General features: G+C 38.8%; 1 protein-coding gene across 2 annotated transcripts in view; it reads right to left on the bottom strand.

Moving 5' to 3' along the window:
- PCLO (piccolo presynaptic cytomatrix protein) overlaps positions 1-12,184 on the bottom strand; it is a 353,249-nt gene that overhangs the window by 326,110 nt on the left and 14,955 nt on the right. For both annotated transcript variants that reach the window (XM_065648563.1, XM_065648554.1), the window contains exon 3: positions 6,901-8,298. In XM_065648563.1, the coding sequence (XP_065504635.1) occupies positions 6,901-8,298 (1,398 nt within the window). The remainder of the gene's footprint in view (positions 1-6,900; positions 8,299-12,184) is intronic.

Below are 12,184 nucleotides of genomic sequence, written 5' to 3'. Positions count from 1 at the left end.
TAATACACTAGTCTATGAACTGTCCTATTTCCTAACGCCACAGGGAAAAAAGTAAACCACATACAATAATCAACTCTGAAAGATCTGCGCTAATCATTCACCCAAGAATTTCATGTTTCAAAGGTGCAAAGACATATAGAGGTGGAATAAATGTATATAGGTAAAGAAGGCATTGCATATGAATTCCAACGGGATGAGGACAATAGCCGGCTAGACAGGAGCTGTGTGTCAGCAGCAGCGCTGCAGCAAACCTCCCTTTGGGTTTCACACCAGCAGTGTCCATTACCAACGTTAATAAGAGCCATCTGGCTTTGCATAGCTTTATGTCTATATCTCAGTGTTTGTTTCAACAATATTTATCCATCCTTGGAGTTCTTCATTCTGAGAGGTAATTCGGAACCTTTTAGAGGTCTGAATCAAGAATACAAACAGCAGGCAATTAATCATGGTAATAGTGCTTCTGAAGGTCACATTATTACTTTGAGCAATGATACCAATCTTTTTCACTCCTCAAATTTAATTCCAGTGGAAAAAAATAAATATCCCTTATTTTATGGTTATAACTACCGGAAAGAAAAATTACTAAGAATGCAGTCTTGTAGTTAATGCCTTGACTAGTAACCCTGGGGATCTAAGCAGCTTTGCTTTCAAATAATGTCCCGAGATCATCACATTCAGAAGTAACCATCAAAAATGAAACTGCATTAGTGTATAACTTGACTTGGAGCAAGTAGCTGTACTGAAATGCAAGACATCTGTTCAGAGGAACTTGTGAGAAAGTAAGGATGTTTTCATTTCTCCCTGCAGTGACAAGGAATTCAAACAAAACCATCACAGGACATTTGCTTATCTGGATGCAGTGGCTTATTCTTGGCTTCACTTCTTCTGTTGCAACTCAAAGAGTGCAAACTCAGAGGGTCTTGGAGGAGACCAAGAGACAAGAAGCTTGGCTGTAGCACCCCAGTAACAGCCCTGAGCTGAGGATGGGAGTCCTGAAGTCACATGTCTATTTGCAGATCTATATTTTGCATATGATAGTGTTGGAGAACAAATAAACTCAAACCACCACCACATTGTACCTGACCATGAGCAGGCTTTATTATTATTGTTATTACTAAATAAAGTAGCTGTAGCCAAACAGTACTGCTTCTGGGTCAACTATTCTCAAGAACAGGTCAAAATCAGATTCCAAAAGGGGTGGAATGTGTGGAACGTAAAGGAATTTAAACAGAACCTAGACACTGCTCAAAAGGAATGGATTAAGCCTCGTGCAAAAGACAAGTGTTCAGGCCTTTGGAGAATCATCAGGTCGAAGTGGGGTCATTTGGAACACCGCTTCAGCCAAGGCATCAGGGAAGGACAGAAGCTCCTAACACATAATTCTCATGGGCAACTCAAGTCTCCGTCTTTAAGCATTTAAATACCTCTGCACATATGAATGCCAGGAGCCTGACTTTGCTGATGAAGCTTAAGCTCTCCAGCCTTACTTCAAAGGTGAATTCAGGCACTATTTTTTTTTTAAATATTTTTCCATGTTCAATTTTGATTAAATCATCTAAAGAGTCATTCCATATTAGCTCTTCCTTTCTGTATATATAGTATGTGTGTTTTACAGGAAAAAAAAAATAGAAGAGGTGAGTCATTCTGCAATTAAAATATTTCCATCTTAATGTTGTTGCTATTATACATATTGAGTTAGTTAAACAGGAGAAGTAGGATACCTCATTTGGAATTAATTTCATTCTGACAGTCAAGAAATACAGGGGGGTTCTTAATCATTTAACATGCACTCTTTTTTAATGCTAGATTTTATCTTTCAAAATAATAATTAGCAGTAGTTTTAACATTTTCTCAGTTATAAAGACTTATCATTTAATGGATAAAACTTCCATAAACTTTAGTGAATATATTGTGTTAGCCTATTATGTTCTGTATTATTTGGCTACTGCTTTTAAAGAATAATAGCATTCACTTTCTTACAATCAAAATTGAGAAGGTAACATATGCAACTGAAAGGAGTGGTTATTTTTGTATCTTAAGTGCAAATTCTTCTTCACTGTGTTTCCCAGACACCATCTGTTTCCAAAACAACTCATCACCAAACACAGCAGAGGAGATGGGAACTTCTAATAGGAGTTAAACCTGCCAACTTGCAGAATGATCTGAACTTTCTCAAACAGGAAAAACCCGATAGTGCAGAGTTGTTAATAAATTAAAGGGAGGCAATAGATGTCACCTCAGGTGATGCACTACACCATTTTAGGGCTTTTCATTAGAACCATAGATGGCTCATTACTTTACAATGTTCCTGCACACTTGCTTTGAGAAGTCCAAACCACATTTGGGCATTTAATAGCAGGGCTCATTTCACTTTAGATAGGTTTGCAGTTTTTTTAATTATTTTTTTAAGCCTATTACTAAAGCCCGAATAATGGGTCACACCTGCTGAGGGCCTCACTCCATTTACAATTAGGTACCAGTGAAAGTTTGGAAAAATAGAAACTGCCAGAATTGTTTACATTGAAGACACACCTGTGCCAGTACCCTTTCTGCAGGATTTCAGGAGGAGGTACAAGAACCCAAGGTGTATTCAGGTATATGACAACACGCTATGATGAGAGAGCTCCCCTCAACTCCAGAGAAGTTCATATCAGTTCCAAAAAGTTAATTGTTTACTGTTACTTCTAGAAGTTCTTATTGGAAGAGCAGGGCACCTTTTTTAAACTTGGTTATACCATTGAGTTTAAAGATAGCACTGTGCTTACTTAGAAAATTAGTTTATCTTTTTTGCTTTTCTCTCTCTCCATAGTATGTGGGGAGAAGAAAACAAAATATTTCTTTTGTTCAGTCCAATAAGTAACATTGGGAAAAACAGTTATCAGAAAAGCATATAAATTCTTTTGGCGGGTTATACATCTATTTTTCAAGAAGTTCTATGATAAAAGAATATGTGTTGGGCAGGAACCATCAAGGTCATTGTACATAGACTCCTGCTTATAGAATCCTGCTATCATACCCACCCACGTCAAACAATTTCATACAGACAATACTTTCTGTAATAAACATATTAAGAAACATCGCTCTCTGTGAATTTTATTATCTATTCTGATCACATCTAACAGATTACATCTTTTTTTCAAACAAGAATTCCTTAGATAGTCTGAGATGTGCCATCTTTTTTGCCCTTCCCCAGCCCTCCCTGTCCTTTTCCTTCATTCAACAACAATTCTCTCCTTTCTGTAGCCTCTATAATTTATTTTACACATGGAACATTTTTTACTTCCAAGTACCTTTCCAGATAATTTTATAGCTATCAGAAGACTTAAGAAGTGCCTCTCTTGTTCCCTTGGCAGTTCTATTAGATTAGATCCATTAGCACACTCACATATACACACATTACATTTTGAGCTCTTTCTGTTCATGTGTGACTCTACTAAGCTGTTATTCTTTCTTGTTGCCCATACAGATTCTACAAATTTGGATATCTTAGTTTTTAAATCTTCTTTTTTTTTTTATTTTACTACTACTACATTAATTCATCACAGGTTCTATATTCCTGACCCTGCTGCCTCAACATACTTAATTACGTTATAGGCAACCATCTCCACTCCTGTTCAATATTCTGAGCAGCTTCACTGAGTTTAAATGCACAAAATGGTCGTTGCCACACACTTCATTTCTGGCTTCGGCAGTTGCGATCTTGTGCTCTGTTACTAAAAATAGAGCTGCTTCCACCTACCTGAGCCGGAAAGCTAATTACAGAGCTGGTAAACAGTGCTCCTCCCTGTTGAGCAAATGGCAGAATAAGGAGTCTGCTAATGCACTAAGGCACACATGGTCCTGTGGGTCTTTGAAATCTATCAAGTGTCATTTATTTAATAATTTCTGGCTGTTTGCTTCATGGATAAATTGCCATTTGAATAAACAACTATTTGACTGTTGGATCAACAAATCCAGGAGAAAAAGAACAAATCAGCCTATTTTAGGAAAAAGTATTCTAGCCTAATTCTCAGCCTGCAGAAATCAGAATAATTTCAGTGAAGGAAATAGCATATTGTTGATTTAGACTGGGTAAAAGTATAGCTCTCTTATTTCCTGCTGAAGAGAGGTTATTAGAGGACTGAATGTTTGCAGCAGCTTAAAGACTTTTTTGGAAGTTATTTCTGTCACATACAGGCAAGAACAAACAGCTGACACGTAAGAAAGCTGCTTCTTCCCTTAAAAGCACCCTCAGCCATGTCTGCAGTACGGCAGCACGTTGCCTGGAAGACATTCCCTGCTGAATGATCTGAAATTAGAAGTGCCCACAGAGTTTAGATGCTCCTCTGTATTCATCAATTAAACATTTGTTTCCCTGCTCCGTGGGACTGATTCTTACCACACAGCTGAATACAAGCTTTGCTGGCAACAAGGTTTCAGCTGTCACTTGGTCAATAAAACTCATTTTCAGCCACTACTGAGGCAACAACATATAGATAACACATACGTGACTCTTAGAATTACTGTGATATAGCTGCAGCCCCAAAGCAAAACTGTAAAATAACTGTTACATTTGTTCAGCCAAAACACTTTCTGGAGTCAGGAGGGAATATTGCCTTCTGGAATTATATTTTTTTATTTGAATGCAGAACATAAGAATAAAAGAATTAGGTAGAAAAACTACAAGAAATACCAATTTTAAAAGAATTTCTATTTCTCCTTCCTAACCCTTAGAAGAAATAACAAGTAAATAAAACCTCCAAGACTGTATTCAACACATTAGAAAAAGTTTGGTGGAGGAACAGAATATCGTAGTGAGCATAAACTATTTGCTCATCATCATGTCTGTCATGTAACAGGTATACACTATATACAGTGCACACAGGGACAGAATCACTATCCGAGGTTAAATACGATATTTACACAGACCATTTGGGAAGGAGAGGATGAGCTCCCTCTTCTGTCTCCCATCTTCATGAAAAGGAAAGTCAGTTTGTCCTCAGCCAAACAAACTACCTCCTGTTGTCAAGGAAAAGCAGTTTGCCAATTTTTGGCAAAAATGATTGGAAACAAAAAGGATAAGATGGAAAACTGTGGACAGATATGGAAATGTGTAGTATAAGGAAGGAGAAAATGCAAGAAGGAGCTAAAAAGAGGCAAAGAAAGTCATGTGGAAGTCAGACTACAGAAAATCAATAGTATTTCAAGCTCTGCATATGCCAAAGAGTGGAAACGGAATCTTCTAGCAATAACAGCAATGGGAAAAAGAAACAGAATACCAGCCTTCTCATCTTAAACAGAAGAAATGCAGAGTATAAATCTGCACACCACAAGGCCGTGCCGCACCATGACACCTAAGTCAACTCTGAAGAAGTCAATTCGTGCACCAGTAGCTGTCATTGTAGCAGAGTTTCACCAGCACTGACACATCTTGTTTCCTTGGTATTCTGTGTATGCATAATAGAGTGACTCTGGAGAAAGTAATATGCATATCTTACATTTAAAACCTAAATAAGCATGTGTGTATGTGCATGTGTATACACACATATGTTTGTGTGTGTGTGTTTGTACGGGGCAGGGGCTTGGACAGTGATAAAAGAACACGTGTGTGACGGAATTCAGCACATAAGCAGCATTAAAAGTAAAATGAATCCTGGCTTCCAACCACTGATCACTCTTCTTGTGTTTTCAGACCTTTCTTTCTGACCTAAATGACCGCAAAGACAGTAAACAACATATTCGCGAGTTAGATAAAATGTCCTTGGTATAATAAGACAAATACCTTTCAAACGATAGTATATTTCAAAAAATAATCCACAAGAAAAAAAAGCATATGCAGACAACATAAGCAATATTTTCCCTTCAGCTTGCTATCTCTCTCAACATTTCTCACCTTATGGCAGAGATGTTATACCCTTTAACACAGGGAGCCATTTCTAATTTATTAATTCAGATTTCAAAGACACAACATTAACAGCCGCTTTCCTCATGTGCTACACTGACCAACTTACATTTAAATTACAAGTATTTTTAGGTGGTCTCCTCCTTTTGAGTTGAACTTGCCAAATCAATATGGCAAGTACGGTATGTCTCCACCTTTCTATTAACTAGTATAAAGTTACCAATTCCCTTGCCAAAAAAAAAAAAAAAAACAACACACAAGAAAGAAAGGAAGGAGGGTAAAAACATGGAATGTGAGGAACTGTTGAAAATAAGTTGCTTAATTCTTTTAAACGTAAGTTGGCCCAACTGGATCTGTCTTGGGCAATCATAGAGAAGGAACTTTTGAACTCACACTACTTAATGAAGTGACTTTGTGAACCTTACATTATTTACAACAAAAAACTACATATTTCACCACATAGGTAGCACTCAAACTTCAACCTTCCTAATGAATACATTGGCATGTGCAAGGACTCCAGAGCCAAAATGAGATTAATGGAATAAATCCGAGGATGTATCAAACAGGAAAGAAAGGGAATAACTAAGCATTAACACATTCCTTCATTCAATAATTGTCTGAATCAGGGGCATTGATTAAACACGTGTTAACATACAATACTGAAGCATATGAAAAAGAACTTTATCCCATGACAGACTGAATATACAGTAGTTTTCTGTATCATAGTAGCACCAATTTCAAAATAGTTCATAACCATAATTAACTATCTGCTTATGCCTCAAAAACCTAGCAACCAGCCATACCAGACTCCCTTCTTCTGCAGAAAATTCACTGGAAATACTTTCTGACTACTGGCTAAGTTTCATACAACACATATCTAATTTTAAAAGCCCCCAGATGATGAAACATTCAAATATTTCTCAACAATTCAATAGCTAAAAATAGGTACAGAGTGGTCTCCACAGCACAGGGAGCCTGTAGGTAAGAATACAGGGTAAATACCGACTCCATCGCCTTACCTCAGCTATGTGCGGCATTGGGTTAAATCCACAGAGATTGCACACAACCTTCTTGCACTCTGTACACGTATTAAAGTTGGGAGGATCCTTAGAACCAATATTTAGTCCAGTTTTACAAAGGGGACAAGACACTTCAGGCTGGCTGGCTTTCTCCGGTTCCGACAGCCCAGCAGGTTTCTTAGCTTCAGCAGCCTGAGGCTTGCTGTCTTTAGCCAAACCAGGTTTCTTTTCTAAATCAGATCCTTTAGTCACTGAAACACTATCTGCTTTTGACGTCTCTGACTTTTCAGTCACAAGAGGCTTGGCTTCTTTCTTTACAGGAACAGCTTTTGGAGGAGGCTGAGCCTGAGCAGCCTCTTTGGGGGCTGCCTGGGAGGCTGGGGGCTGTGCTGAAGGCTGGGGCTGCTTGGCTGCAGGAGCCGGCGGAGCGGGGCCTGACGTCTGAGACCCCGGCTGACCCGCTGTGGAAATTAAATTTGAGGCCTGGCTGAAGATTGAAGCTCCAAACCCAAAGAGTTTCCCGGTAACTGTTTCTTGTGGTGTTGTAGGCTGAGGTTTAGGGGCATCAGTGATGCCTCCCAGATTAAGGCTGAAACGCCTTGGTTGCTCAGGGGTTTTCTGAGGTGGCTGGGGTTGAGGTGCCAGCTGTGCTGGTGCTGGCTTGGGACCTGCCCCTGCTTGTGGGCCCTTGGGAGCTGGTTTGGTATCAGGTTTTGAAGCTGGTTTTGTTTCTAACTTCTTAGGATCATCTTTTGTTTGTGTTGGCTCGACAGGCTTTTGAGTTTTAGCATCTGCTCTAGCCCCAGGCTGAGACACAAGCTTGGGATCCGACTTCTGCCGAGACACTTGTGGAAGAGGTTTGGAATCTGGTTTATCCCCAGCTGGATGTGTATCCTGTGATGGCTTGGCAAGCTCCAGCTTTGGGGAATCTGTCACTTTCTGTTGAGTTGGCGGAGGTCTGGGACCTGCTGAGTCTTGCTTCGGCCCTGGTGTTGCAGAGGGAGGCGCAGTGTCCGCCGTTGGCTTCTGTACACTGGGTTGTTTTTGCTTATCTTCAGCCTGGGCTAGCTTGGCCTTTGGAGCAGGGTCTGTTTGCTGGGAGATCTCAGTAGGCTCAGTGCAGGGTTGTTTTGATTTTACAGGAGGAGACCCAGGCAAGGACGGTTGCTTTTTCTGTGGCAGGGTTTTTTTCGATTCTGCTAGCTGCGTAGGATCAGGTTTTGGAGAAGCATCTTTCTTTTGAACTGGGGGTGGCTGTGGAGATGGTTTAGCTGTTGAAGGTGGAATGGGTGTCTTCTGTTTGGGTGGAGGTGGCTGTGGCCCAGGACCATGACCTGGTGCTAGGTCACCACCTAACGCTCTTTGCATCTGGCAGTTTAAACAGAGCCATTCCTTAATCTGCAGAAAAAAAAAATAGTTATAAAGGTAATTATAATTAAGATAAGACAAAGTTAATAAAGTCAACACAATAATAGGCTATTCTATTGTATGGCTAGTTCCAGTATTTCAGAATTCTTTGTAAAAAGGGAGAAAGATTACCACTAATACTGCTTTGGTGCTAACATGCCCAACTGATTTTTTTCATTCTTCTCCACATTCCTGTGATTCGACCTACTGCTCAGCCCATGTTTCTAATGACTTCACATTCAGTTTAAACACAGTTGAATATTAGAGGATAAAAACCCAGCAGAATGAAGAAATGCATTGGAATTTCATGGGACCCAGCAGTGATTCATTTACAGTGATGATTTGCCAGAATAAAGACAAATACTGCTAAAATAGTTTGACACATCAAGTCTGCTGAGAGAAAACAATAATCAGAATTAAAACACAGTAAATGCATAATTACCTTTAGGCATACATTTATGAAGCTCTTCATATAGCTTATGGTTTTGGTAATGGATTAAATTACAGGGCACAAGTATTGGCTGTATACATGTATCCAATGAATTAGGCACAGAACTATGTTAATGGGCATCATACAGTACCCAGACTTACATTTTACAACCAATTTCAGAGGGCAAGTCTTCATTTGGAATCAGTGAAGAGCTTCACTTAAGTCCTGATGGTATTTGAAGAGCTATAAGTAGGTTTCCAAAAATTTCTTTGTTATGAAAAGAAGTTCCCAGTGTAATTACTGTACACATGTATACAATGGGCCCCTCTTTTCAACACAGAGAAGAAGGAATAAGGCAAATAATGTATTTACCTGTTTCTCATCAATTTTAGTCCCTCACAATTTCAAAACATTTTTTCTCCTTCCCAAGAAGTACTACATGAGAGGGAAACCATATTTTCTAACAAGACAGAAAAACCCAATAATTCCAAGTGGTCATCCCTACCTTTGTTTTTGTATAGCCTCACAATCTGAGGAAGAATCAAATAGGCTAAAGCAACATGTGCTCGGGAAGAAGCATGTGCTACCTTCCACATTTTCCATCACTAGTAGAAACATTATAGGCAGCAAAAATGCCATTCAATATGGCACAGAGTCCCGTGGGCCTACACCTGCAAGTAGATGCTTAAGCAGGTCATCTGTAGCTCTGCTTCTGTTCTTTAGCCTGCATGTGAAACACAGGGTACCAGCTATGGCATTTGCACGCATCACTGCAGCAGAGGGAAACTGCAATTAAGAGGAGACAGAATATAAGACACAGATCTTTTCCCCTAAGGGAAAAGATTTCCAGATCCTGTTTCTCACTTGGGTCTGAAATCTCTACGATACACCATGGGATTAATCTGGAGGTACAACATGCAAAGAAAGATTTTCGTCTGTGTAATATCAGAGCTCACTGGAAGGAAAGAACTCCGATGTCAGGGACTGAGGCAACGAATTCACTCTTTTGGTTTGCTTTGCCAGCCTTGTATTTTTTCAGCAGCAAAGATTAAAAGAACAGTTGAATGCAGTTCCCTAAAACATAGTTATTCCAATTATTCTGATAAACATGGTATATGCACACTCTGGAATATGACCTCGCTATTGCTAACACCTTCACAAAGAAATGCCCAATTTTGGACCCCAGATGTAAGTTCACAGTAATCAAGTTACCATTCGTTATAATGCTGCTTTTATATTCCCAGTTTTCAGTTTACAGTGCAACTTTTTTAGATTGTTTAAACAATTCTCTGATCTACTTGCAATCTGTATAGCAAATGACTGTTAAAAAGCGAAACCAACTGAAACAAAACTGGAACATGTGTTTAAGCTCTGCTTTGAATTATTAAAGGAATTAAGTTAACAACTGCCCAGACAACCTGAGCAAAGATTACATTCAGCTTAATGCCCATATTGTTTGCTTGGTGATTGGTTCCCCTACAAGTCATCAGTCCAAGAGAAAATTACTTGCAATAAGTAAATCTTAATTATGACACCTGATTTTAGATATTAGTAATCTAATTTAATTAGATACACATTAATACTATTTCTGGATTAATTCTTAAGGGTTTTATAGAAGCTTTAAGTTTAATCAAAGACCAGACTTAAGCCACATGCTCTGAACATCCACCTCAGCTGTCACAGCTGTCTGGCTTTGCCAAAGTGATTAAGATTTCTTACAGTAAGGAGGTGGGCTCTCTATGGTGGAGAAAGAGGATCCTCTGAGGAGTTTTTAACGGGCCTAAGCGAGGAATGTCTTTTCCCACTCACCACAGAACTTTTACAGAGATTTGGACACTGTTCCTGCTGCTTTTTGACACCTCCACTTGCCTTTTTTTTTAAAATTTTTTTTTAAACGAAAGTGCTGTAATCTAAAGTAAGATGACCAGACGAAACCATGGCAGTAACAGGTGCCTACCTGCTCTCACTCAGCTTCAGGAAATCTAATTTTAAGTCACTATGACACCTTCAAGGCCCCAGTGTAGCCGTAGGGTTGGGTGGGGCTACAGAATAAGTAGTCTGAATAATTCTTATTTTTAAGGTGTCTAGATTCCAATCACATTCATAAGCATTTCAGCTTGTCTTTAACAAGCAGCTGGTCCAGTTTGCCTCTACTACCTAGCTGGAGTCCAAACAAAAGTTACTTCTGTACTACACTTTTCAACATAGTCTTCTGCAGAAGACGAAACCTTAACTCACGACTGTTATTTTTTATCTTAAAAAAACAAATATATATATATACACACACGTACACTCGCAGTATTAAACTGAAGTCTTTAAAACTAAAACTGAATCTGCTACTCCTACAGTTGAACTTCAAAATGGAAAATGTAGGAAGTTTTACTTCACTGTATTATTTTTTTAATCGTTCTGGTTTAGACATAAAATTACTCCCATGCATTTTAGTGGGAGGAATTAAGTGCCAAAATCCCCAAGTCATTATAGCTTACACACATCGTCTTGAAACAAATGCAGAGCTGCACAAAGTATAGTTCTGCGGCCGGAACCGCAGGAGTTCAAAATTATGTGAGATACATGAGGCGGTTTTGTATCAAACACTGACTTGTTTGTTCTACCGCAACTACAGAGATTTTTCCATGAACTTTAATAGGAGAAGGTTTCTGTTAAATATGGATGTTCAGTGAAGTAAAACTTACTGCTGCTGCAGATACCTAAAATACTAATGTTTGTCTATCCTTAGAGGTCTTCTTGGACAGCAGTTCTGTGACTTTCTAGTTTCTTTCTCCATATTTCTCATATCTCTACCCAGAATTAAAAGGCAGAATTTTCCAGGGCAACATATGAGCTTTCACTTTTTTTCTATTTGTGAAGGAGATTCTTCTTTGATGTTGAGGATCCCAAGATGTCTGTTTTTACACTGATAGATAGGGGTGGTGCTGGGTCTTATTTCTAGAAGAAATCATAAGCAATTTTCTTCATCCTGAGACCCATGCCATTAAGTGCCATGACTAGGACTTTAAATTTGACAGATTCCATGCAGCATTTTTGTTCAGATTTCAACTACTAAACAAAGAAAGCGCTACTTTCGCTTTCTAACTCACTGATGTAGAAACTATGTCCTCATAACAACAAACAAGTAATTAAAATATGTTTTATGTATTCATCAACTATAGCATCTTTAAAAAGCTTCATAAAGACTCTATTAGTTGGAAGCACCAAATGAATTTATTCAGTGTTTTAGTAACAATATCCATGGAGAATTACATTGAAGGAAGTTACAGCACCATGTTCCATGGCTCACCTTTCTTTATGCATTCCTAATCTAACAGGTGACTCCAATATCAAATACAAGCTACACTGAAGTTCTTATCCCAAACAAAGCCAAAACAACTGAAGGCAATCTGGAGCCTATTCCTTCCTGCAGAACTGTTCAGATGTGTTTTAACT

This window comes from Caloenas nicobarica, chromosome 1 (assembly GCF_036013445.1).
Source record: "Caloenas nicobarica isolate bCalNic1 chromosome 1, bCalNic1.hap1, whole genome shotgun sequence".
NCBI lineage: Eukaryota > Metazoa > Chordata > Aves > Columbiformes > Columbidae > Caloenas > Caloenas nicobarica.
The sequence above is the reverse complement of the archived record's forward strand: the minus strand, read 5'-3'. Positions and strand labels throughout refer to the sequence as shown.